This window comes from Stegostoma tigrinum, chromosome 21, assembly GCF_030684315.1.
Source record: "Stegostoma tigrinum isolate sSteTig4 chromosome 21, sSteTig4.hap1, whole genome shotgun sequence".
NCBI lineage: Eukaryota > Metazoa > Chordata > Chondrichthyes > Orectolobiformes > Stegostomatidae > Stegostoma > Stegostoma tigrinum.
Window position 1 is genome coordinate 35,413,042 of NC_081374.1, and position 26,839 is coordinate 35,439,880.

Here is a 26,839-nt window from a genome sequence, read left to right on the forward strand (position 1 = left end):
ATGACTCTTTGACTCTAACATATTTCCTCTGAATATTTCTCAGCTCAGATCCATTACACTGGTCATATTTGTCAATTCAGCCAAGCTGAAGTTCACCTGAAATTCCTTAATTGTACAGAAGCACCCACTTACTGCACTCTCCATTTTATTTTAACATTAATTCACCATGTGCGAAATATCTGAATACATTTCTGAGGGCTTAAAAAAACCAAGACATCAGGATTGCTGCAGCATTTGAAGGACAGATTCAATAGCAAAGGAATGTAAACTGCTGATTTACTCAGGTTTTCAATAGTTAAAGAGCAGAAGAACTACCAGTTTCTGCAATTTTCAAAGAAGCCATCTCTATACCTTGGTAGGTTCATCTCGCAGAGGTGTGAAGCGCCCTTTCTGAGCTCGCCGTAGCACATTTGGTGTCCCGTAATGATCAGATGGTGTCTCTACCACAGAACTGTGTGGGTACCTCAGATCTGTTGCACTGCCCAGGTGAGACCTGAAAGGAAGCATTCTGATTACCTTTTCTAAATAGAGTGGATGATATTAGTTCCAATTCATTCAAACATGTTTCTGAGAATGTCACATCTTGTTCGCCCAACTGGAAGTCACTTTCATAGATCCCCTAACTTCATCTAGTTGAGGTTCAATAACTTGAGAAAGAAAAGGTGCTAGAAGGAGTATCTTAGTGTCTTTTTGAAATCCTCACAACTCCTTGTATCTTCTTGCCCTCTCTCAATAATCATTTTGCCTGCTTAAGACATGAGAATAGAAGTGCAGTGTTGGGCACTTTATCGATTGCCCACTTCCAGCAAGATTGGACTTCTAACTAGAATGAAAGACAGTGAGCTGAAACCTGGTACTGCCAGTCTGATCAGTAAATATGGCATGAAACATGTTTTAATCTTGAGTGAGTCACTTTGCTCGGTACTCACAACAGCATACGCTTGTGGAATTGAATGGCTTGTTTACGTGTTGCAAATTTGATATAGAAGACATATAAGGTTTTGGAGTAGATCCGTAGCTTGGGTTGTGGGTGTTGATAATGTTGAGGTTGGTTGCAGTCATTGAACTCAACCCTGTATACATTCCAGTACAGAGGAAACTTGGAAGTGAGGCAATCCATCGCAATGGACCCCAGAGTTTAAAAACCAGGTGGGAAAACACACCGACGCTTCATCAGAGGCTGCACTGTGGGTGTTTCCAAGCACAGTAATGAAATGTCTATGGAACAACAAACCAGCTCGACGAGCCAACCAACCTCAATAGAAGACATATCTCATACACAAAGCTGGAAGATGCATTTCAGTTTTCCACCAATTGTTTGTTATTGAATTCACTTTTTACCTGAACTAAATCAATGTGGTTGACCTTTTCTTTCATATCCAGAAGTCCACTTACACACAACTGAATGTTCTTTTATCCCATCACTGTATGTTTTTCATCCATTAACCACTACCATTAAATTACCCATGTTTTCCAATTGATTGATTTCTTTACAAGCCCGTTGAGGGCAACGCAGACCATCAGAGCTGAGGGAGATTTAAGGAGAGACGGGGAGAGCTAAATCAAAATGGAGTTGGGGAGACAAAGCACTCTACACCTGAGTTTGTAGACTTGCTTGCCAAGACAGTGTGTTTGACTGTAAACGTTTAGTCATCCTCCGAGGTAACATTGTCACCATGCCTCGGTGCAGTCACGAGAGAGGCACTGAAGATGTTACCTAGCAGGGTGACAAAATGTCTGCAATCAAACACACCGGCTTGAGGAGCAAGTCTCCAACCTCATCCACAAACTGAGCTACAAATCTTCTCAAAAATTTTAAGCAATCTGCCCCCTGCAGTTCCCACCTCTCTGAAAAAGCACAGGGATTATTGGTGGACACGATGAGCTCCAAGGACACCCAAGCCTGAACATAGCTGCAGAAGAGGTGCAGACAGTGGCAGCTATAAATGCCTCCAATGCTGCTGCCTAGGCCTGGTAATGGCCAACTTGACCAGGGCCAGAAGCAGACCCATGACTTGCCCACACCTCTCTGCACTGGATGCCCAAAGATAAGAAAAATGGGGCCGAAGTGCAACTAAATGCACAACAAAAGATTTTTCAAATAACTAAAAACGGGGTGCAATCACTCAGAACCAATTCATACATTGTCCATGTACTGCACAGTTTCATAAAGTAACAGTTGGGGTGAGAGTCCATGAAGCATTGCAGTCTGTGGTTACATGGGACTGCTGTGTGCAACACCCTTGATCCCAGGTCACCAATGGAAAAAGCAGGAGGATTCCTGCATGCAGAGCCATCCACTGGGGCTTTCTACAATAGTCCAGCAAACTGCTCAATTCAAGGGCAATTGGGAATTGGCAACAAATGTTGGGCTTGTTAGCAATATCTATATTCTATCAAATAATGAAAAAAGTCCTTTCTTAGTTTAAACATTGTAGCAATGACGCTTCAAGGTATTGCATTGACTGTAAAGTTTGGAGCTTTATCAGATCAAGATGGATGCAACAAATGTCAATTTCTTTTTTTACCAAAAGGCAATATATTAATGTATTCCCTTTGGTTTCCTTTAGAAGCATTGCTCAGAAATAAACATACTTTCATCATTCATTTCTTTCTAACACAGTTGTTCTTTTTCTAAAATATTATGTTGTATTGATTAATTGTTTTTAGCCATAGAAAAACAGTATGAGTGGATGACTTTCAAATCTTCTTTTCAATAACGTCTGTGTCTACTTTTTGTTTTAAATGCAATCAGCTGGTCTTGAATGGTCGCTCAAAACAACTTCATATGCTATGTATTCAAAAGAACTTTTCATGGGTATTAACAATAAAAAAGGGTAACTCTTGCCAAGGGAAATTGGTGAACAAAGGTTTTCTTTCTGGAATGTCCCACTTATTCTCAAACAGAATTATGACAACCTGATTTTTGCAAGATCAGGAAGCAAATGTTTGTGTAATTACCGTGGATGCACACTTTCTGCAAATGCTCCTGTCCTCAGTTTCAGCTGCTCCACTTCTGCCCTTAGCTTGCCAATTTCATTGGCCAGTCTCTCCTGCATAAGACAGAGATCTGCATGTTAGATATTACTGCCAGAAACATACAAAGTAAAACCTTGATGTGCAATACTGTTTCACCAGATTAACATTTATATGTGGAACCATTAGCTAGCATATAAACAATACTATTTCTTGAAAATACTCGGCTTTAGCTGTGCTGTCACTGTACAGGAAAAGCCAGCGAAATTATGCAATAGAAGCAGCATTGATATGGTTCATCAGAAGAGACTCTGAACATGCATCTGCTGACAGATAACAGATAAGGCTGCAAAAAGGCTGTCACCAAAAAATGCCAAGAGGATGAAAATTGTGGAAACAGGGTCTTGCTGGCCAATGAAGTTGGAGGTGGTGAATAAGAATGATGTGGCGGTGCTAGTATTGGACTGGGATGAGCAAAGTCAGAAGTCACACGACACCAGGGTTTTACCTGACGAAGAGGCTATGCTCCAAAAGCTTGTGATTTCAAATAAACCCGTTGGACTATAACCTGGTGTCGTGTAACTTGTGAATAAAAGTGGCATTAGACATGGTGGTCATATATAATTTGCAGCACGAGCTCAAAAATAGCATCGACAGCACAAACAAACTTTGAAGGTGGGTTAAGTGCCAATGTGTATGGATTTGCACAGACATGTTAAAAAATGTACCTTGTGTAACCTTCCAAAATACTTCCAGAGACAAATCTCAGGGAATTCAAGACACTAACTGATCATTCAGTTTATGCAAGATGAGACAGCAGGTAGAATAAAGATCTGTTAAAATATGGAATGTTTTCCTTGAAATAATTTCCTAATGGAGACGTGCATCTCAGCTTGATTATTCCAATTTCCCGAGTTTGCCTGATTTGTGTTATCTGGTTTAGCATTGTGAATAGAAGCCTGCTGTTTCCTCTATGGAGTCAACCTACAAAATTACAAACCAATCTGTAACTGAAAAAAAACAAAAAATCCTCAAGGCTGCTAGCTTACACTTGCTATATACAGGGATTGTTTACAAAGAAGAAGCCTAAAGGTTAATGGGTTTTGAGACCCAGCCATGTATTTCAATTCTTTGTCTGAATATTAGATTAGCAGAGTTTTAGCACCTTACAAAAAATAAAAATACACATTTTTAACAGCCACGTTATTTCATCTAACAGTATGTCAAGATAAATTATTTTACATTGAATTGTGCAGTATCTCATCCCACAACAGGTTATTGAAGAGCTTTTGAAAGTAGTTCCAATTTATTAGGAAGCAGTTTCAGGAACTGAAAGTGTTGTACATTACAGTGGTTTTAAGGCAGACTCAGTTACTCTTTGGTGTTACAGGTTGGTTATTAATTTCCTTTCTTTAGGGCACCCTTCTCCTTTAAAACTACCATTGTCACTCCTCTTGTCAGAATCAACCATCAACCACTTCTTCTTTGTAAACAATCCCGATTTCCCCTTCCTCACTAAAGTCCTCGAACATATCCATATCAAGATGTTTCATATCAAAGTCAAAAATGATATCCTATGTAATGGGACAACAGTAAACAATCCCTGTTCCTCTGCTTGATTCATCGCTAATATCTGACGCAGTTGGCCAGACCATCCTCTCCCAGTGCCTCTCTATCAACTTGTAGGACTACACTCATTTCATTCCTTTTCAATTTCACTGTAGCCAGACCATCACTCATAGTGACTTCTCCTACATCTCCTGAACTGTTATATCTGTGGTACGTTAATGATCTAACTTCAGCCCCCTCCCATTTCTCAGCAACACATAGCCTTTCAACAATATCGTCCAAAAGCAAAGCAAGAGTTTGCATATGTGTGCTGATGACACTCAGCTCGACTCATCTGTCACTGTCACCAATTTTTCAGCCTGATGGATTAGAAATGATTTACTTTAACCAACTACGTAGAAGACTGGAGTCATTGTTTTCAGTTGCCACCACAGGTCTGTTCCATGGTCACTGATTTCATCAGTTTCCTCAGCAATTGTCTGAGATAAAATCAAACTTTCGTCAACCTAGGTACCGTGTTTGGGCACAAGATGATCGTTTGACCACACATGTACATCATCACTAAATTTCAATCATTTCTCTCTCAAAAACATTACCCTACTCCATTTTCCTTTGGCTGATCTGTTGTTGCACCATCCAGCCATGCAGTTACTTACTTCTCGATTTAACTATTCCAATACATATCCCCACCTTATCCTACCCTTTGTAACGTACAGACTTTCCAAAATGCTGCTGCCTGTACCCTGTCTCGCAGAAAGCCCCATTTACACATTGTCCTCTTTGCTCATAACATATCTTGATCCCAGTTAAGGAATGACATCATTTTAAAATTGTCATCCTCATTTCTAACTCCCTCCATGGCCTAGTCTCACCTTTTGTTGCTAATGTCTTCGTGCAACAGCTGCTAAGGGAATTAAATGTGTTATCCAAATATCAACTATCTTGGTGCTCAGCATTTCTATGGCCTACACTGGCAAGGGGAGTAAAAAAAAGCCAATCTCCCAATATGAAGCTGTAAGGTTCCTGCTGATAAACAACTTTACCCTGATAATGGTCAAGGGTTGTGAATTCTATGGCGAACATGTTTCTAATGCCTGCCCATCATCATCTTCAAGAGTGTGTCGCAATACTTCATTTGCCTCATTGGATGGCACTCAAGACCCCACACAAATTAGCCCTTTTTTATTCATTCATGAGGGCATTGCTGGCTAGGCAGCATTTATTGCCCATCCCTAATTTCCCAGAGGGCAGTTAAGCACATTAAGGTCAGTCTGGATTCACACATAGTCCAGACCAGGTAAGGATTGCAGTTTTCTTAACTAAAGGACATCAGTGAACCAGACGGGTTTTTCCAACAATTGACAATGGATTCACAGTCATCATTAGATTCTTAATTCCAGATATTTATTGAATTCAAATTCCACCATCTGCCGTTGTGGGATTCGAACCCATGTCCCCAGAATGTTGTCCGGGTCTCTGGATTAACAGTCCAGCAATAATACTACTTGCCATCATCTCCTCTTGATTGATACTCCATCCACCACCTTCAGCATCACTCCGTTAACCATCTACCCCTATAACCTAGAAGGATAAGGTAGCTTCTACAGAAAAACACTAAATACCTTCAATGATAATGGGAACTGCAGATGCTGGAGAATCCAAGATAACAAAGTGTGGAGCTGGATGAACACAGCAGGCCAAGCAGCATCTCAGGAGCACAAAAGCTGATGTTTCGGACCGAGACCCTTTCTGCTGACCCTCTCTGATGAAGGGTCTAGGCCTGAAACGTCAGCTTTTGTGCTCCTGAGATTGCTGCTTGGCCTGCTGTGTTCATCCAGCTCCACACTTTGTTATCTTAAATATCTTCATGTTGCCCTCCAAGCCTGACAGTGTCACTGTTCCTTCATTGTCGCTGCATCAAAATCTGCCAATTCCTCCAAGCACTGTGGATAGTCCTACATTTCAAGGATGGTAGACTTCATGAGGACGGCTCAGTACCATCTGTGTGAGGGTAACTGGGACAGGCAATAAATGAAACGAGCCAGTGATGCTCACATCCAATGAATGATCTTCTTTTTGAAAATAAAGCAAATAAGGAACACTAAATATTTAAGACTAAAGACAAACATTGACATGGTCTTATTTCCCAGGAGTCAGAGAGACTTGTACCTTGTCCTGATGATATTCCTCAAGTTGTTTTCTTGTACTTTCCACTTCTTGTATTAATGTGTTCTGAAAGGCGAAAAAGAAGATAATAGAATTTAAGAAATGAAACTTTGGCATTAACTTAGTTATCTTAACCTGTGTCCAACGTTCATTTAACTGGAAAGGTAACACTATGAAAGAATGAAATCAAACAGACAAAAGAACAATTGCTGTCCAAGCACATCTAACTGGAATGTACCTGCAGTGTTGGGCAGCTTGATCATTGCACTGAAATTAATAGAAGCATCAAAATATATATTTAAATCATCACTGTTGTAATCTTTAACTTTAGCAGCAGGAATTTATACTTTTATAGTACAGGGTGGAAAACAAAATCATTTACTTTCAAAAACAAAATGTCAAAGTGCTTCTATGTTACTAAGCTTAAGGCCACCGAGCAAGCTGCCTTTATAATTTCTATCCCTTTCTCTTTGTCCATCGTGCAAAACCTGCCTAAATTTCTCCTCTAATCAATCCTCAAACCCATAAACTCTTCCTATTTATTTTGTCTCTTCTAATGCATCTCTGACTTCATCTTGTGTACAAGGCACAATTTGATTTCAGAACTTTCTTGCCTGATATCTTACTGGATGAAACACAATTACTTGAAGTTAACTATTGGGAAGGCTAAAACCATTTTCTTCAGCCCATAAATTCTACTCCACTCTAGTTCATGGCCTCACATTGAACCAGATTAGTTGCAACTTTAGCATCCGATTTAACATAAGCCAATTTTCTGACCTCATACCATCGATTTCATAAGGACCACCCACCCCTACCTCCAAAATATTTCTATTCCTGCCTGCCAGTGCCTTTGTCCATGCTTTTGTTACTTTCAGACTCACCTATCCCAGTGCTGGAATCCTGTTGTCCTCCTTGTATAAACCCAACATTATCCAAAACACTGCTGTCTGTACACTTTGCCTCATCCATTCATCCATTCCCGATGTCCTCCGACATAGAGAGTTCCTGACTTTTCAGCATCATACTCCTAAACACCTCATCCTTCTTAATTTATGCTGCCTCCACTGCACTCCAACTTATCAAGAACTATCAGTTCCACCCACACTGGCCTCTTGTGCATCCTGAAATTCCTTTGTCCTTCAGCAGCCATGCCTTCAACCAGCCACACCTTAAAACTTAAAATTCCCAAACTAAAGCTCTCTTTGCCTTTCTTCCTCAATATTACGACACTGTTTAAACCTAACACTGGGCTAAAACATTTAGTAATGTTTCCTAATACGTCCTTTGGTCGTGTGATAATGTTTGGCTAGATACACTTCTGTTAAATGCCTTGGGGCATTTTTCTAAATGAAAGCTTTTGCATTTTGTAATATGTTCATCTCTCCACAGACACGTCAGACTAGAAAAACAATCCAAAGGATTAAACAAAGATTGAGCCTCAGTCACCTGAACAATAATAAATTTGACAAGGAATTGTGAAGAACACATCAATGCCAATCAATTATACTTCCCTCTTGCGTCTTGTGTCCTTTTTATTAGGCAACCATCACAATTTCCAAGGGTTTTGCATATTTACAGTCCTGGCAATTTATTTGGGTTAGACAGTAGTAGATGTTAGGGTTCAAGATGGCAAAGTAAGGCAATGATATAAAGAACAGGAGTGAGGAAAAAGGTAAAGAGGTTAGAGAAGACATTTGGAATGGAAGAGAAGGGAAAGGAAAGAGGTAGAGGAGGATTGGGAGAAAGCAGCAGGAACTGGCTCAGAAAGAAGACAGTAAGAAAAAGTGAATGGAAAGAGAATGAGAGTCAAATTAAGGGAGATTTCTGATTTTGAGATGTGCACTAGGCAGTTATTGAGAAAGAGACATACAATAAATTCTGTGAAATTTGCAAGAATTGATTGAGGTGAAATATATAGCAAAAGTAGAAGGTGGTTACCGTAAAGATGTAATGGTAGGTACAGTGGTGGGGAGTTTATTAAAGGAAATGGAAAGTTAGCAGCTGAGGGAGTGACAGTCAGTAGATGAGTGGAAAATAAAGAAATATAAATAGAGCAGAATGGGGAGATGGGTACAAGCTTTGACCTTGAGGGAGGAGGAAACAGATCCAAAACTTGCTGAAAGGATTATGGGTGGAATGAGGGTACGATAGGTGGTAGTTTAGCGCCAAATTTTGACTGGACTTGATTTTGTTTTTAAAAATTGTCAAATGGTAAAGGCTAAAATATTGCTAGAGGGAGGGGTGGAAAGACTAGTTGGAGCTGAAGTCCACATTACTGTTCATTGGGGAGGAGTTGGGGGCTATTCATAAATCTATATTTTCACTCAGTGTAGACTATGACAAGAGATAAATTATTCTTTGACAGTGACGGGTACTGTTGTGGCTTAAGCGATTAGAGAGAGGAGTTGGGAGGAAGCAAGGCTAAAATTTTTCTAAATGAGGTTGGAGAGGTTCTGAAAGCTTGCTGCTCATTATGATCAGAGGTAATGGGAACTGCAGATGCTGGAGAATCCAAGATAACAAAGTGTGAAGCTGGATGAACACAGCAGGCCAAGCAGAATCTCAGGAGCACCTTTGTTATCTTGCTGCTCATTATGTTGCATTCTGTCCAAACCCACAGGCATCAGTCTGTTTGCAGCAGCATTTTCAGGTGTAAAACTTCAAAAAAAAACCTGAGATGGCTCAGTTTTTAACCAACAGCACCGTTTGCCCATTTAGTAACCCCCGGGAACCAAGAATTAATCACAAATAAGAACATTTATTCTCTGAATTTGCTATCAGATTATGTTTAATGAGATCAAGCCACACAATACTTTCATGTATTGTGGTGTTATTCCCAAAATGGTATAATGAGACAATTCCTTTAAAATAAATAAAAACTGTTATGACGGTAGGATGAAGTTAATGTTCAGTTTGTTTTATAGGCGGGCTAAACACAAGCTGTGTGAAGTTGGCCATACAAGTCAGGTTTTTTTTCAAATCACCAGTCTGAATTAGAGGTGAAGAATTCGATACGGAATGAGGGCGGATTGTTGAATTGAATGCCAAGTAGCATAATGTGGTCTTACTGCTTAAACTCGCTTTTGTAATTTATTGATCAATGTGTGAGGAACAACAAACAGTCTTCAATGATGCCAACCTTTGGGAATAGCTTAGGGAGGCGAATATAATTTGTATGACTTGTATCGCAGGCTTATACTAAGCTAATAGAATGAACAAAAAAAATTAGTAGCTGTGAATGGGCTTGATTAAAAGGAAACAGAACACAGCAGTTTGCAGGAAAAATGAACAGCACAAGAGGCATGTTATATCAGAATTCATAATTTATTGATTGACAGTACCTCTTTTCATATAAAGTTTGCTAATGAGACCAACGACATCACTAAAGTGACATGGTCAACAATATTCTGAGAAACCTGGATCAATGCTAATAACATCTGGAATGGGAAACCTTCAAACTTTTGCATCCAAGATTACTCACATCAGCACTAACATTTCCTATTAATAAAAATACATCAAATGCCTTCTTGCACCATTCCAAAAGGATGAACAGGCAATGTTATAAATACTTTAACAAACACCTGTCCTCCATTTTAGCAATTATGATTCAGCTCCCCTTTTTTGACTTGAAAACGAACCTTGAATCATGGACCAAAACTCGAAGCCTGCTCCACATGTATTAAATCCTGAAATCTTTTTCCTAATTCCCAATCTCTCTCAAATCCGACCAGTTTTGGACTTGGTCTCTCATCTGAGCTATTATTGTCTAACTAGATTGTGACCTTAAACTCCTTTTACATGCCTCACCTTGCTAACCTTCTTTTCCATCTTTGAATACTTAATGCGTCTCAATCCTTTATGAGTTGACGTATGACCCCAAAATTGTGCTTGATGCTGTGGGACATGGCTCACCACTGATTGATACTGTCTCAATAACACTTACTGCGCTCTGTAATCTGATTGAGACTACATTACATACGTCAAGAAGGTGGTTCAAGAGAATGATATGAAGACACAATGGACCCTATCAAGTAAAACTGATGTCACCGGAAGTAAACTTACGCAAAACATTAAAATGCACTCATCTTTTCTGGAACAATTTGCTGTCATCAAAGTCAAATTTTAACGTTAAACTGCATATTGTGACTGAGGAACCACTTGCAGTATCACAACATAACCACTAGATGCCATGTGCCATTACTTGTCCTGGAACTGGATGTGATGCACTTAAATGATAAAAAATGTTTCTGACTTAATCATGACAACCAATGCCTGTCAAATAATCTATTCATGCTTTCATTGCAAACCTTTGGAAGCACAAGGTCCTGGCTTCATGGTGTCAATTCACATTCGCATTCCCAATCTATACAAAATTGTGCTCCTGCTGTTGTAGATAACACCTTGGTCACTCTGAATTTGACTACTCCATGTCAATGATATTTTACCAGTTGACTATTGTCAGACATGAGTTGGTGCCTTGGCCACATCAAATGTAGTTTGTAGACTATATAGATCTCAGAAGCAGGGCTCAGAATACAAACAGAAATCACACAGTAGACTGAATATTAATCTAATTTTCACTGTCCTGAAGCTCTAAAAATACTGCTCATCAAATCTATGGGAAAATCCTACTGGTTTATTGTCATTTTTTTTTGTATTTGTTTCCACTATTAAAACAGGATTATTTGTATTAACCTGTGCATGCTCCTGGCTTAAAAATGGTCATCTCCATAAAACAGCTGCTTCTCTTTTCATGGAGACAACAATTGCTACACACAGTACGAGTCTGAAGTGGTGATTTTGTTTTGGTTTATATTGACTTTAAGGTTGACATTCAACTTTGAATGGAACAATTTTGAAAGGCAGGCCTTCTTTCTGATCATGTGATCAATTTCATATCTTGACTAGGTTCTATTTACCAGCCCCCACTGAGCACACAGCAACATCTCGGCCTACATTCCTTCCACTCACCAGGTTCCCTGAAGACAGGGGATGATCATGTCCACATACATTTGCTCCATTCACCTTTCCCCCTCAACACAGATCACATGGATCACCATATCCATCTACATTCTCTTCATCCACCAGCCTCCCCTCCCTGAGCACTGAGCACTACTTCCACCTACTTTTTCTTCCAGAGCAGCCATTCGCTCCTTCAGGTGCAGCTGGAGCCTTTCGTTCGATTCCGAGAGCAGTCGATCCACTGTGTCTGACAAACGTTTGTTATGCTCTTCGTTCATCTTTTCCCGTTGGCGAGCCTATGGTCGTGAATAGTCATAATTAATTAGAAGCAAACCTTAATTTTCCCTAAGCCAACTTGGTCAGATATCCTCCCAGAGAACAAATGGGGTTTTTAATGACAATCTGCCAAGTGTTTGGTCATTCTTTCTATTGTCAGCCATAAATGAGCAGATTTGTAAAACTCAACTTCATCATTTACCATGGTGGGACCTGAACTCACTAAATTAGGGCTGTTGATTGAATACCATTGACACAATGATGCTGTACTTTTTACATATTGAAGTTGTTATAAATTTAGATGCAGCCTAGCAGTACAAAAGTTCTATTTTAATAAAATTAGAAATTATTCTCCGGAGGGAGGATGGTAGAGTAGTAAACTCACTGGAAAACTAATCCAGAAGCACAACGTGACTCAAATCCCAGTTAATTCATTGTTAACAGAACTGTCCTCTGCAATAGCCTCATCAGTTCAAGAGTATTAGGGATGGACAGCAAGTGCTGGCCTTGCCATTAATGTCCATAACCCATGAAAGAATAAATGTTACCTACCTTAATTTAGTTCCCTCTCATTTGTTCTGCTTTTCCTGGTAATACAACCTTTCCCTCATTAACGCAACCTGTCAAAGTCATACAGCATGGAAACAGGCCCTCTGACCCAACTCGTTCATGCGAATCAGGTTTACTAAATTGAACTAGTCCCATTTACATGCATTTGGCCCATATCCCTCCAAACCTTTCCTCTCCATGTACCTGTTAAAATATTTTTATATGTTGTAATTGTACCTGTCTCTACCGCTTTCTCTGCAGTTTCCTTGAACCACTGCAATCCCTGTTCTGTCCTATATTAGTAATCAATAGTAATACCACTTTTCCATTCTTTCCTTCTTGGATTTGTTTCTCTATTGTGGATTTAGGAGCAAGTTTAAAACTATTAGGTAGTCACAAAAACAGAACTTAACATTTACATTACAAACAGGACAGTTAAAGGGAAACTGGTGGATTTAACATGTTTGGATTTCTAAAAGGTATTCAGAAAGATACTGCTTACAGGCTACATGATTAGAACACATGGTATTGGATGTAGTGCATGATGGAAAGAGGATTGTATAACTAATATGACAGAGAATTGGAATAAGGGGAGCATTTTTAAGATGGCAACTTGTATCTAGTGGAGTGCCACAGGGAGCAGTGCTGGGGTGATAATTATTTACAACATACATGGCTGGCTTCAATGAGGGAAGTGAATGTTCTCTATCTCTGGGTTAGTTGATTCCCTAAATGTACATATTTTATTTTCTATCACTGAATTTCTTCAATTCTTCCTTAGTTTTCAGATTCTTCATTGCCAACTGTTCTCACAAAGCTTTGAGTTGCTGGCCATTATATAAATAAGAATTGATGTGGATGAAGACATCACAGTAAAGATTCTCGGAATAATGATTACATAAGATAACAACTATATGGTGAATTGCCATTTTAATGCAGAAGCTGCTGAGTGTTCTGTTCTGTGTCATATTGAAGCCATAGTGATTAACACATTAGATGATATCACATAATTTAATTCCAAGCTTTCCCAAGGTGTTTTCCATTCAAACTACATGTCATTTCTATTCCTCTATGAGAAACAATATAAGACTTACCCTTGCTAGTTCTTGATTTTTTTCTTCCAACTGTCCCTCAAGTTGTCTTAAGCGCTCTTCTATGCTCCCATGCCTCTCTTCTGCCTAACAGAAAGGAAAATGGAAGGCTATTATTGATTCATAGAGTTGTTTTACTTGGTCAAGGATGATACTGAACTTGACGGTACTATATGACCATAACTGACCTTGCCGTCAAGACAGATCAAAACTCAGCTATCCGCATTCAAGAGAAATGTGTTTTCAGACAAGTTACCCAATTTACCACACATCATTAATTTTCAACTTTTCCAAAACATTTCAAAATATCATTCATCTTTTGAGAACAACTTTAGTCACATCAAAGAGAACAAGGGCACAGCAGGTTGGATCGTGGATAATCTTTTATTGGACTATCTGCTGACTTGAATGTTGATGTGACTTGAAGGTAAGCCATTATTGTTGGAGGAAAGCAAGGAAAACTTATTGTTCTTTAGTATGTAAGTATACTCATTTTGAAGGCTACTCATTTATAAGAATGCACATTCGAACTAAATGAGTGATGAGCATTCAGAACCCCTCTAAATTTTCCACCCTGAAGAGAGTTCTAGATTTGCACCATTGCTAGAACTGCTTTCTGTCCAGCTTTTTACTGTGCTCTGGAGGAAGGTGCACAGCCCTAAGCAGGAACATTGGAATTGCCAAATAGAAAAGGATCATGGCATACCTAGTGTGTTTTCGATCATTTTGAATGTAACATGGTACAATGATAGAACAGTTGACTAGTTGAAGCATTTAGTTAATTACCAACAGGTTAGTAACTGACATAGAATGAGGTGAGGTGAACTTGTCATAGAAACAGGACAGCCAAAGTCATCTGTTCCTCTTTAAAAAATTATGCTTACCAAGCAGTATGTTTCAAATTACTCACGTACTATACCCTAAAATACTGCTTTCTAAATTTTAAATTTAAAGGTGCAACATTCCTTCATTTTAACCACAAACTGGGTACCATTTTCTCTTCTCATAATCAAGCTAGTTTGGGGAGTGGTGCTGTTCCAGTGAGTCTTTTGTACAAATGCCCCTTCCTGATTTAAACCTTCAGAAATGCATAGGATGGGGTAGAAGCCCTCTGCTGATTTCAGAACCGCGGCCAGCAACAATCCAGGCAGCATGGTTCGCAGGGATAGTAGGAACTGCAGACGCTGGAGAATCTGAGATAACAAGGTGTAGAGCTGGATGAACACAGCAGGCCAAGCCGCATCAGAGCAGCAAGAAAGCTGACGCTTCGGGCCTTCTTCAGAAAAGGATTGGGTCTAGGCCTGAAACATCAGCTTTCCTGCTCCTCTGATGCTGCTTGGCCTGCAGTGTTCGTCCAACTCTACACATTGTTATCTCAGCATGGTTCGCAGCATCTAGGAGCAAATTATAGCAGATGCTGGAATTGGTACTGAAAACAAAAAAATGTTGGAAATCACAGCAGGTCAGGTAGCATCTGCGGAGAGAGAGCAAGAGAATGTTTTGAGTCCAGGTGACTCTCAGAGCTGAAGAAGTGTCATCTAGACTAGAAATGTTAGCATGCTCTCTCTCTGCACATGCTGCCTGACCTGCTGTGATTTCTAGCATTTTTTGTTTTCAGTCTTGTTAGCAGCATCGATAGCTCCAATGTACCATCATGGACTTCAACCCCTTGGAACTATTATTCACGGAAAACTAATGTTCTATATTTTCCTTAAAAATATGAACTCAAAAGCTTGACATTTACAGGGATGTGAAACAAGACTGCTAACATTGTTAGCCCAGAAATAGGCAGGAACAGAGCAAGGCTGCAACTATTGTTTACCCTTGGAAGACTGATTTGTTGCTGATATAAGAATCATAATGGACCCAGCTGAACTTCCTGTGGAGATCAATGGCTGAATCATCACCATTAGCCTGATGCTCAGCAACAACGAGATGGCTACAGTTGTGAGCGCTTATGCCCTGATCCTTGACACGGAGGAGGAAGTAAAGGAGACTTTCTATGCCAACTTTGACACACTGTTGTCACACAACCCTGAGGAGGACAAGATAGGTCTTCTTGGAGACTTCAATGCCAGAGTTAGTCAAGACCACAACCTTTGGAATGGCGTGTAGGAAGGGAAGATATTGGCAACATCAACTCCAACAGAATCTTTCTTTTCACAAAATGCATTGAGTATAATCTCACCATCACAAAACCCGCTTCCATCAAATTCAAAGCATCTTGGAGGCACCTACAATTGAAACAATGACATCTTATTGATTATGTCATAGATCCTGAAGCGAACAATTGGGATGTGAATGTCACCACAGCTAAGATCAGCTCAGGTGGCTGCTGGACTGATCACCACCTTATCCATTCCACAATGTCCATCAGACTACACAAAGAGGAAGCAGGCTTGGTCAAGTTTCAACATCGAGAGCCCGGGTGACACAGTCACTATGCTACATCTACAAGTCTCATTTTCTAAAAAGTTACCTCAGAATACCCAGAGGATATAGGAGAACACTGGAGTCTGCTTAAATCAACCATTCTCAGCACCTGCAGTAACATCTCCAGGTACAAGTCTAGAAACCATCAGGACTGATTTGCTGAGAATGATGTGGAAACTGAAAGAATCATCTCCAAAACAAAAAGGGCAACCTTGTGTGACTGGCAGAATGACATCAACACTAAAAGCCAGGTCTATACCAAAGCTGAAGGTGATGCCCAGGAGAAGGTAAGGGAGCTCAAGAACAAATGATGGACTGACAATGCCTTGGAAATCCAGCAGTTGGTAGATGCCAATGACACAAGAAGCTTCTTTAGCATCACTAAAGCAACATACAGTCTAAGCTATCGTGATCTAAACCGCCTGCACTCTAAAGACCGACAAACACTGCTCATGAACAATACAGCAATAAACACTTGCTGGAGAGAACATTTCCATGAACTCTTCAATCTAATTCCAATGTTTACTTGGAAATCATCAACCAAGTTCCTCACAGACCCATGCAAGGTGATATAGGAGAACATCCCAGTGCGACCAAAGTGCAGGATGCTACAAGAAGCCTAAGAAACAAAAAGGTTGCTGGTCCTGATAAGATTCCTGCTGAGATCCTAAAGGAAGGTAGCCCATAGCTGCATGAACACAAACAAGATTTGCTCTTGAAGACCTGGCTCAAAAAACTCCTCTTGGAGCTCAGGGATGCTCTGATTGTGGCCATATTGAAAAAAGTGACAAGGATGACTGTGGGAATTACAGAGGCATCTCCCTCTGTCAACCACTCGCAAAGTACATACACATGTCTTTGCCAATGGACTTGTGCTGTTATTGGAGTAAAACCTCCCTGAATCACAGTGTGGCTTCCACACAGCCAGAGGAACAAGAGATATGATCTTCACAGCACGTACATTACAAAACAAAAATTGTGAGGAACAGAAGCAACTGATTTACCTAGCCTTCATTGATCTAACCAAGGCCTCTGACACAGTTAACCATCAGGATCTTAAGTGGATACAATCATGATATGACTCCCTCATGGGACAGGATGCTCAGGATGCAGAGACTGCTGCATGATGACATCTCTGCCACAGTGCGTAGCAACTGTGGGCTAGTGTGGCACCTTTCACTGCGGAGAGGGGGATTATGCACAGCTGCATCATCGTACCCACCGTGTCCACTATCTCCATTGTTGCCATCCTCCATCTCACTGGCCAAAACATGCCCAAGGGAATTCAGACCATTTATCCTACGGACAACATGCTGTTCAACCATAATAGTTTCAGGGCCAAGGTCTTCACTACTTCCATTTTGGATTTTCAATATGTTGATGACAACACCATCACTCTACACTATGTGGAAGATCTGCAGCACATCTTGGATGACTTTGCCAAGCTGCTATTCCTTACCCTCAACATAACAAAAATGCTGGTACTCCATCAACCAACATCCTCCAGTCCCTCCATCCCTCGTACAATGAGGATTAACAATGATCCCCTTGAAAATGTGGATCACTTCCCACATCTCAACAGCTTTCTCTCCTCCCTGGCCATTGTTGAATTTTACTGTTTCTTCCTAAGGAATTCATAGTTTGACATAACATCTTGTCATGATACTATAGCTTTAAGAGATGTATTTGGTCCTTTTATTAGTGAAGGAAAATTAGGATAGAGGTAATGAGCGGTCTGCTCCAAAACTAATGAAGTAAACAGCTCATGATGCCTTTGGTATTTTTAAAGTTGGAACAATAGAAGCAGCCTGAATGGGTGGGGTCAAGCTTCCACTGAACCAGGGTTTTTTTTTTAGTTTTAGCTTTCTGCAGTTGCTGGGATCTTGGAGCTGGATATGGGAGTTGGTTTCCTCTCTCTATTACAACTAAAATCTGGAGTTCTGTTCCTGCTGCTAGAATTGCATATGTCACAATCTATTTTTACTGAATTTAACATTGCCAAGGGTGTGTTTATGGGATGTTACTATATTGGAACAGTTACTGTATAGTAGTTAAGTAATCTAGTATTCTGTTAAGTTTTCCAATTGAGTTAAGCTATCCCAATTCTTTCTTTTGTTGTATGTTAGCTATAGTGCATGAATAAATTGTGTTTTGCTTCAAGTCTGGTAGTTTGACCAATCAAATTGCACCTGGAGCACAACACTTGGCACTTGTAATTAAAACAAGACAAAGTTATGGTCTAGGTTATCTTCTTCATATATGTAAAGGGGTTTGGTCTGGCCCATAACAATCTTTTGTGGTGAAAATTTAAAAGTAATTAGACCTAATTCAAAATCACATTTCAGAATAGCAATGGCTTCTGCAGATTATTAAAAACTGCTGTTTTCCAAAGAGATTATGCTCTGTTCTAAATGTACACAGTATTTGCATTTCATCCTGTCCGCTGACCAATAATGAAAGTGAAAGTAAAGCAAAATAGGAAATAAGGAATGACAGGTGTCTAACCCAAACTCTGCAGAACAGAAAGGAGGACAAAAATGTACTGCTATAAAAGCCATAAACGTAGAAACAAAAACTGCTGGAAATGCTGAGCTCATCAGTCAGCAGCTGAGGAGGAAAAGTTAATTTAAGTACAAATTCTTGTACTTGTCCAAAACCCCAACAGATATTGAGCAAACAGCTGAATGTTTCTCAAGTCTGTGGTTATCCTCAAACATTTGATTTTGCCCAAGATCGATGCCAACATCTTTTAAATGTAGAAAGAAAGTGAATTGAATTGACTGCATTACTAACAATTGATGTATGAAAGCTGTGCGAATCAATTTTTGTTATAAATATAGATGTGTTTACTCTGGTTAAATTAACAAGGCTCTAAATTGTAATGGCTTGGACCATGACTGGATTAAATGGCTTTAGCGGAAGCATTGCATGCTTTGGAAAGAAAGAAGTCTTTCAGACAATTATGGCAGTGCCAGCTGTTTGAACAAGTTATCTATGTTAGATAGATACCATTATATAAACTTAATGCTTTTCTAACAGCAAAAGTGCAGGCACCAGCACAAGAACAAGCATTTCAACCTTGGAATTCCATCAAGCACTTTGAATCCGAGGGTGAGATTTCTTGCTCCAAAAACTATCAACACCTTAACTATGGAAACTTCTTATAACTTATTTCCTGACAAAGATAGGTCTTGTCAATGAATTAGCAAGAATATAATTCAAACTAAATTAAAACAGTACAAATATTGGGTTGATTTTCCAAGGAATGGCTATCATGGGCTGATAGCCATTCTGCTCCTACTTTCTATACATTAAGAAAGAACTCTGTATCTCTAGCAAGAGATTGCAATCACTGATCCTACAGAAATGCACAGTGTGCCTTGCTCCTCTTTGTCCTCTAAGTGCCGAACAGTTAAAGGGAGGCAAATCTTGACTCCGTTAACCACAACACTAGTTGAGGGAGTGGCCATGGGAACCCGCATGGGTCCAAGCTATGCCTGCCTCTTCATTGGATATGTGGAATAACTCCCCTTCCGCAGCTTCACTGGCCCTGTACCCCACCTCTTCCTCCATTACATCGATGACTGTATCGGTGCTGCCTCATGCTCCCATGAGGAGCTTGAACAGTTCATCAACTTTACCAATACCTTTCACCCCAACCTCAAATCCACCTGGACCATCTCTGATACCTCCCTCTCCTTCCTGGACCTCTCTGTCTCCATCTCTGGTGACCACCTCAAAACTGATCCTCCAAAATTAGTTGCCACATTCTGTGATTTAACACAGGACATGAGGTGCTGAGTGTAGACAGAAAATGTCATGTCCTGATGGGGGAGATGATAGGTGCTGGGGCCTGGAGGAGAGGGGGTTTCATGTCAAGGTCTGGAGAGTTCAAGGATGTGGGAGAGGTGCAGTCGGAGCGGGGGATGGGTGGCATGGGGTGCATTGGGACGTGTCAGGTTAACCGTTAGTCAGAGGTGTGGAGTAAATTAGGGAGTTAGATTAACAGTTAGTCAGGCGTTAGACTCAGTTTTTCATTGTTTAACCTTTCCCAGTGAGTACTAGCTGTAGCAAAACTCTGCAAATTCTCTGGTTTAAATGGATACTTTTAGAAGGTTCCAAGAAGCGTTGGGGAATTGTCCAGTGGAGTCTTCAATTTCTTGGGCAATTCCCTTAGAATTTGTTACAGTGGGGTTTCACTGGAACTCACACATTCAGTATGAACTGAGATAACAAGGCGTAGAGCTGGATGAACACAGCAGGCCAAGTAATATCAGAGGAGCAGGAAGGCTGACGTTTTGGGCCTAGACCCTTCAGAAATGGGGGAGGTGAAGGGGGATATCAAATTGAGACAGAGAGGGAGGCGGATAGAAGATGGATAGAGGAGAAGATAGGTGGAGAGGAGACAGGCCAGTCAAAGAGGCAGGGATAGAGTCAGTAAAGGTGAGTGTAGGTGGGGAGGTAGGGAGGCGATAGGTCAGTCCAGGGAGAACGGACAGGTCAAGGGGGCAGGATGAGGTAAGTAGGTAGGTAGGAAATGGGGTTGCGGCTTGAGGTGGAAGGAGGGACAGATTAGGGAGGCGGGGTCGAGCTGGGCTGGTTTTGGGATGCGGTGGGGGAGAGGAGATTCTGTCCACATGGATGCCATTGGGCTGCAGTGTTCCCAAGTGGAATATGCGTTGCTGTTCCTGCAACCTTTGGGTGGCATAATTTTGTCAGTGCAGGAGGCCCAAGATGGGCATGTCGTCTGTGGAATAGGAGGGGGAGTTGAAATGATTCATGACTGGGAGGTGCAATTGTTTAGTGTGAACTGAGCTTAGGTGTTCTGCAAAGCAGTCCCTAAGCCTCCGCTTGGTTTCCCCGATGTAGAGGAGGCCACAACGGGAACAGCGGATGCAGTATACCACATTGGATGATGTGCAGGTGAACTTCTGCTTGATGTGGAAAGTCTCCTTGGGGCCTGGGATGGGGGTGAAGGGGGTGGTGTAGAGGCAGCTGTAGCACTTCCTGCAGTTGCAGGGAAAAGTGCCAGGTGAGGGGGCTGGAGGGGAGTGTGGAGCAGACAAGGGAGTCACAGAGAGAGTGGTGCCTCCGGAAAGCAGATAAGGGTGTGGAGGGAAAAAAGTCTTCGGTGGTGGGGTCAAAATTGTAGATGGCGGAAGTGTCGGAGAATGATGCGTTGTATCCAGAGGTTGGTGGGGTGGTGTGTGAGAACGAGGGGTATTCTCTTTTGGTGGTTATTGCGGGGGACGGAGTGTGAGGGATGAGTTGCGGGAAATGTGGGAGACATGGTCGAGGGTGTTCTCAACCACTGAAGGGGGTTGGGGGGGGAGTTGCGGTCCTTAAAAAACGAGGATATCTGAGATGTACGGGAGTGGAATGCCTCATCCAGCCAGCAAATGCGGGAGAGGCAAAGGAATTGGGAATAGGGGATGGAATTTTTGCATGAAAGTGGGTGGAAGGAGGTGTATTCTAGGTAGCTGTGTGAGTTGGTGGGCTTGAAATGGATATCTGTTTCTAGGTGGTTGCTGGAGATGGAGACAGAGGGGTCCAGGAAGGAGAGAGAGGTATTAGAGATGGTCCAGGTGAACTTCAGGTTGGGGTGGAAGATGTTGGTGAAGTGGATGAACTGTTCGAGCTCCTCATGGGTACATGAGGCAGTGCCAATACAGTCATCAATGTAACGGAGGAAGAGGTGGGGTTTAGGGCCAGTGTAGGTGCGAAAGAGGGATTGTTCCATGTAACCTACAAAGAGGCAGGCACAGCTTGGGCCCATGGCCACCCCCTTTGTTTGTAGGAAGTGGGAGGAATTGAAAGAGATGTTGTTGAGGGTGAGGATGAATTTGGCTAAGCGAACGAGGGTGTTAGTGGAGGGGGACTGGTCGGGTCTGCGGGTCAGGAAGAAGCGGAGGGCCTTTAGGCCATCTGTATGGGGTATGCAGGTGTATAGGGTCTCGAATACAATTAATAACACGTTGTTGAAAAATCTGTCAGCTTATAAACATTGAATAAACTGTGAACCTAGCACGTTATACTTCATCCTCAAGAATGCTGCTGAACATATTTTCACTAATAATTCTCAAGCCACAGGTGTTGCTGGGTAAGACAGGCATTAATCTGCCTTTCCTAATTGCCCTTGGGAAGAAGGAACCCTGTACCTTTGCAATTGTGGATTGATTTCCTACATGGGCCACCATATGGTTGGGTTACTATTTCCAGGATTTGATGTGTATTTCAGCCAGGATGGTGTATGCCTTGTAGGAGAGTTTGTAAATGATAGTTTGCCCATGTAGCTGCTGCCCTTGTCCTTCCGATGGAGGTGATCAGGGCTTTCATCAGGCAATGCTGCAAAATGCCTTTCTGAGCTACTGCTAGGCAGCCTGCTGACAACACATGCCACTGATGAGTTCACTCATTTGCAGCAAAACATTTCCTTGTTGTGGCACAATCTTTGTTGCAAGGATTGTTCTGACAAGCTGGCTACTGGCATTCCCACTAAGCTGAGAGAGTGCTATGTTGTACAGCAACATGTTGCCATGTTATCACACAGAGCTTGTTTCAGATTGAACACTGCATGGGCACCCATACAAAACCAATTAAAGATTCAATGCATTAAAAGAAAAGCATGCACAAAACCAAAAAAACTTACATGTAATGTTGATGACCACCCAAACATTTTTGATTAGGCTTTTTGTAAGCTAGAAAAGTAGACATTAAAGCTAGTTTATCTCTGCACTTTTTATTTGAAGTTTCTTCCTCATCCAAAATATATGAATGGGGGAAGGGGGGGTTGCCAAGTAAATTATCATTTCAATTTAAAGGAAAAGGATAAATGAGTTTGACACTGAAATAGGAAGGAGAGTAGAAAAAGGAAGAAAGAAAAGAACAGATCAGTGAATGCAGAGGAGTTTCATTTTAATGTTAAATCCTGGTTCATTAATTTCATAGTTTAGCTGATTTACAATAAGAAAATGTTTAAAAATTCTACATTTATTCCTATAATGCTGTTTGCTGTACCATCACAGACATCTATTTTTATGGTCTCACAGATAAAGGGTCTGACTGATCATCTCCCCATAACATGTACTTTGTAGCTGTGTCTGTTACAGTACAATTCAGCATACAATTTATTGCTTTCTCATTCATCCAGCAACTATCTAATCCATCCTTCACAGAAAGTAAATTGGAAGGCATTCACAGACAGTTCAGAGTTTTAAGGAACATAAACAATAATAGACAGCTTGCCTTCAATATTCTTGGGAAGGAAGAGCACCAAAATAATGACAGGGCTGCCGTTTTATTGTTAACTACTAGAGGTCAATAGTGAACTTTACATATGAACTACCCCCTGCAGTTTTCAATGCCACTTGCACTGTAGGCAATGTTGAAGCTGGCAAGTACTTGTTAAGAGCTACATGTGAATTATCATTTTACAGAGGCAACTATAAAAACTAGCAGGAGATGGGGGGGAAGTTTCCTTTAAAAATCCTAACCACTTCCCAACTCAGCATAGGAATAAAGGTCACAAGGGAATTTTTGAAAGTTTTTTGATTCAGAGTACGGCATGACCTGTATATATAAATATTCGTGTTTGCTTCTTGACATTTGTTGATGATCATTATTAGGTAAGATATTCCCTCTGTTCTTCCTACTCCATGCTTAAATCGAGACTGTTCACTAATCTTGGCTTCAAATGTGTTTTATTTCCTTCTATTATGATTTCCAAAGTCACTGTAATGAGATGACTCATTAAGCTCAGACTTCTAAAATGATAGCACTCTATTGCTTTAAGTTTCTGAAGTAACATAATGAATGCCTGAAGTTACTTGGAATTTATCCTTTGGTATGTAATTTGATCACAAACTTGCGTCATCTCTTTTAATTCTGTTTCTCCAAGGGCTTTTACATGTTCTATTGTGGCTTCATTTATTCCTAGAGTTTTCTGGCACTCAACAAGTTCAAAGCATTCTTTACCTCTAATATCATCATTTGCCTTGCTCTCTTGAGGATTGCCTTGATTAGAATCATCGCACAACTCATGTATTTTGCTCATTGTTCTGCTCCTACAGCCCTTTCAAACAATATTTTGCTATCTGTGTCTTTTAGAAAAAAATCTGTTGTGATCTCATTCTTACTATTTGTCAAAGATTTCATCTTCTCCTGCGTAACTCTCATTTGTGATTTCTTTCCATCTCCAATTCTACTTTACACAACTCATCATACTATGTCTCTTTAGCCTGCCTCACATACACTCTTTACTTTAAATATGATCATATTCAGTTGTATCTCCTTTCTATCATCATTGCTAGGATGTCATGTAATATCCAGTTCTTCCATTTTTTTCATTTTCCCTTTTGCCAACAGGCCCTTTCCAACATGTTGTATGCTCCTTCCAAGATGTTGTATTTAATTTCTGTTTCTTGTTCTGAGAACTGGTTATTCTGATTATACACACTTAAGATTTTCATACTTGAATTTACATTAAAAAAAACATGGGTAAATATCTCAAAGTAAACAAGAATATTTATATATGCTTCATAAAAGATGAAAAAGCCTGATCCTGTTTAGCACCCAAAGAGACATGTTGCTGAAATGTGATGTTTAGAAGAAAGATGTAAGATTTTTCCAAGTCTCTAGTGGGACAGAATAGCACACATCAGGCTAGAAGACAGAGAATCAGACAGACATTAACCAGAGAGGTGTACAATGGGGCTGTGCACAAACAGATATTCAAAGAATAAGATCTGATAGAAACTGAAAACAAGCACATAACATACTTGTGTGCACTGGGAATACAGCTATGCAGGCAAAATCAGAAGGGTCCTACAAAATATCACGGATCAAATAAAAACTAGATGTTTAGAATATGGATTAAACTCAAACACCAGAATGACAAAAATAAGTCATTAGAAGAAAGACATGAGAAAAAAGTAGGCTGAAAATTTAAGTGGTTGGCATCCCACTGAGACACATGAATAAGTGTGTCTATTTGGAGCAAGTGACAACAGAAGAGTGTAAATGTGATGCAGAAGTTGGAAGAAGGATAGACATAGCTATATGTAATTTTGTGAAGATGTGTTTACAAAGACAAAATAACCTTGTAACAAAGGAAAACTTTTAAGATGCTAATTCTACCCACTTGCCTGCACCTCAGAAACTTGGACAATAATTAAAGATTTGTGGAAGGAAATAGAGTCAGAGTAATACAGCATGGAAACAGGCTCTTCAGCCCAAACTGGCTCATGCTGACCATGGTGCCAACTTAGCTAGTTCCAATTGCCCACATTTGGTCGATATCCCTCTAAACCCTTCTCATCCATGTAGCCATACAATTTTTTTTAATGTTGCTATTGTACTTGCCTCAACCACTTTCTCTGGCAGCCCATTCCATATATGCACCACTCTCTGCATGAAGAGGTTGCCCCTCAATTATTTATTACATCTTCCCCCTTTCACCTTAAACCTATGCCCTCCAGTTTTCAATTCCCCATCCCTGGGAGAAATATTATATGAATACATCCTATCTATGCCCCTCATGATTTTATACACCTCAATAAGGTCATCCTTCATTCTCCTACTATCTAAGTTAAAATACACTGTCCCAGCCAACCTCTTCCTATAACTCAGGCCTACTAATCCTGGCAACATCCTCATAAATCTATTTTTCACACTTTCCAGTTCAACTATGTCTTTCCTCTAACAGGGTGACCAAAACAGTACACAATACTCCAGGTGTGACCTCACCAACTTGTACAACTGTAATGTAACATCCCAACTCCTATACTCATTGCCTTGGCTGATGAAGGCCAGTATGCTAAATGCCTTCTTTAAAACCCGGTCTACCTGTGACGCCACTTTCAATTAACTATGTACTTGTATTCCTCGGTTCCTCTGTTCCACAACACTCCTCAGGACCTTACCATTTACTGTATAAGTCCTACTTGGTTTGACTTTTCAAAGTGCAACACCTCACACTTATCTGTATTGAACTGCATTTGCCAATCCTCAATCCACTTCCTCATCTGATCAAGAACCCTCTGTAATTCTTAATAACCTTCCTCGCCATCAACAATACCTCCTGATTTTGTATCATCCACAAGCTTACTAGTAAGCCAATTTTGAAACCCACCTAACCTTCATGACTAGCCTGCTGTGCGGGGCCTCGTTAAAGGCCTTACTGAAGTCCATATAGACAACATTCACTGCCCTATCATTCATCCCCTTGGTTAACTCTAAAAGATTTGTCAAACATGACTTCCCATGCACAAATCCATGCTATCTCTAATCAAACCTTGACTATCTAAATATCCTTTCCAATAACTTGCCTACCACTGACATCAGACTCACTGGCTTGTGATGTCCAAGGATGAACTTGAACCAACTTGGAGGATTTATCTCCTTTAATATACTTTAAGGCTGCAAATACCTCCTCTCTGGTAATAAGCATATGATCCAAAACATCCCCACATGTTTCCTTTATTTCCTTAGCATCCATGTTTCTCTCCTCATTAAACAATGAGAAATATTCATTAAAAATCTCTTACATCTCCTGTGGCTCCACACATAGACAGCCATGTTGATCTTTAAGGGATTGTATACTCTTCCTAGCCATCCTCTTGGGATTTTCTTTAACCCTATCTGCCAGATCAATCTCATACCCTCTTTTTACTCTTCTGATTTCTCTCCTGAGTGTGTTCCTATACTTTTTACAATCATCTAGGGATTCACTTGAGCCCACTAGCTTAAACCCAATGTATACTTTCTTTCTTTTCCTGACCAGAACCTCAAAATTCGCTCATCAGCCAGAGATCCCT

The 26,839-nt window shown here is 40.5% G+C and overlaps 1 protein-coding gene across 2 annotated transcripts in view; it reads right to left on the reverse strand.

Annotated features, from left to right (window-relative positions):
• The window catches only part of ppfia4 (PTPRF interacting protein alpha 4), a 642,255-nt gene that overhangs the window by 67,400 nt on the left and 548,016 nt on the right, over nucleotides 1–26,839 (reverse strand). For both annotated transcript variants that reach the window (XM_059653442.1, XM_048553122.2), the window contains exons 9-13: nucleotides 13,596–13,679; nucleotides 11,841–11,972; nucleotides 6,715–6,777; nucleotides 2,962–3,053; nucleotides 352–493 (exon numbers count right to left, since the gene is read on the reverse strand). In XM_059653442.1, coding sequence (XP_059509425.1) covers nucleotides 352–493; nucleotides 2,962–3,053; nucleotides 6,715–6,777; nucleotides 11,841–11,972; nucleotides 13,596–13,679 — 513 coding nt within the window. The remainder of the gene's footprint in view (nucleotides 1–351; nucleotides 494–2,961; nucleotides 3,054–6,714; nucleotides 6,778–11,840; nucleotides 11,973–13,595; nucleotides 13,680–26,839) is intronic.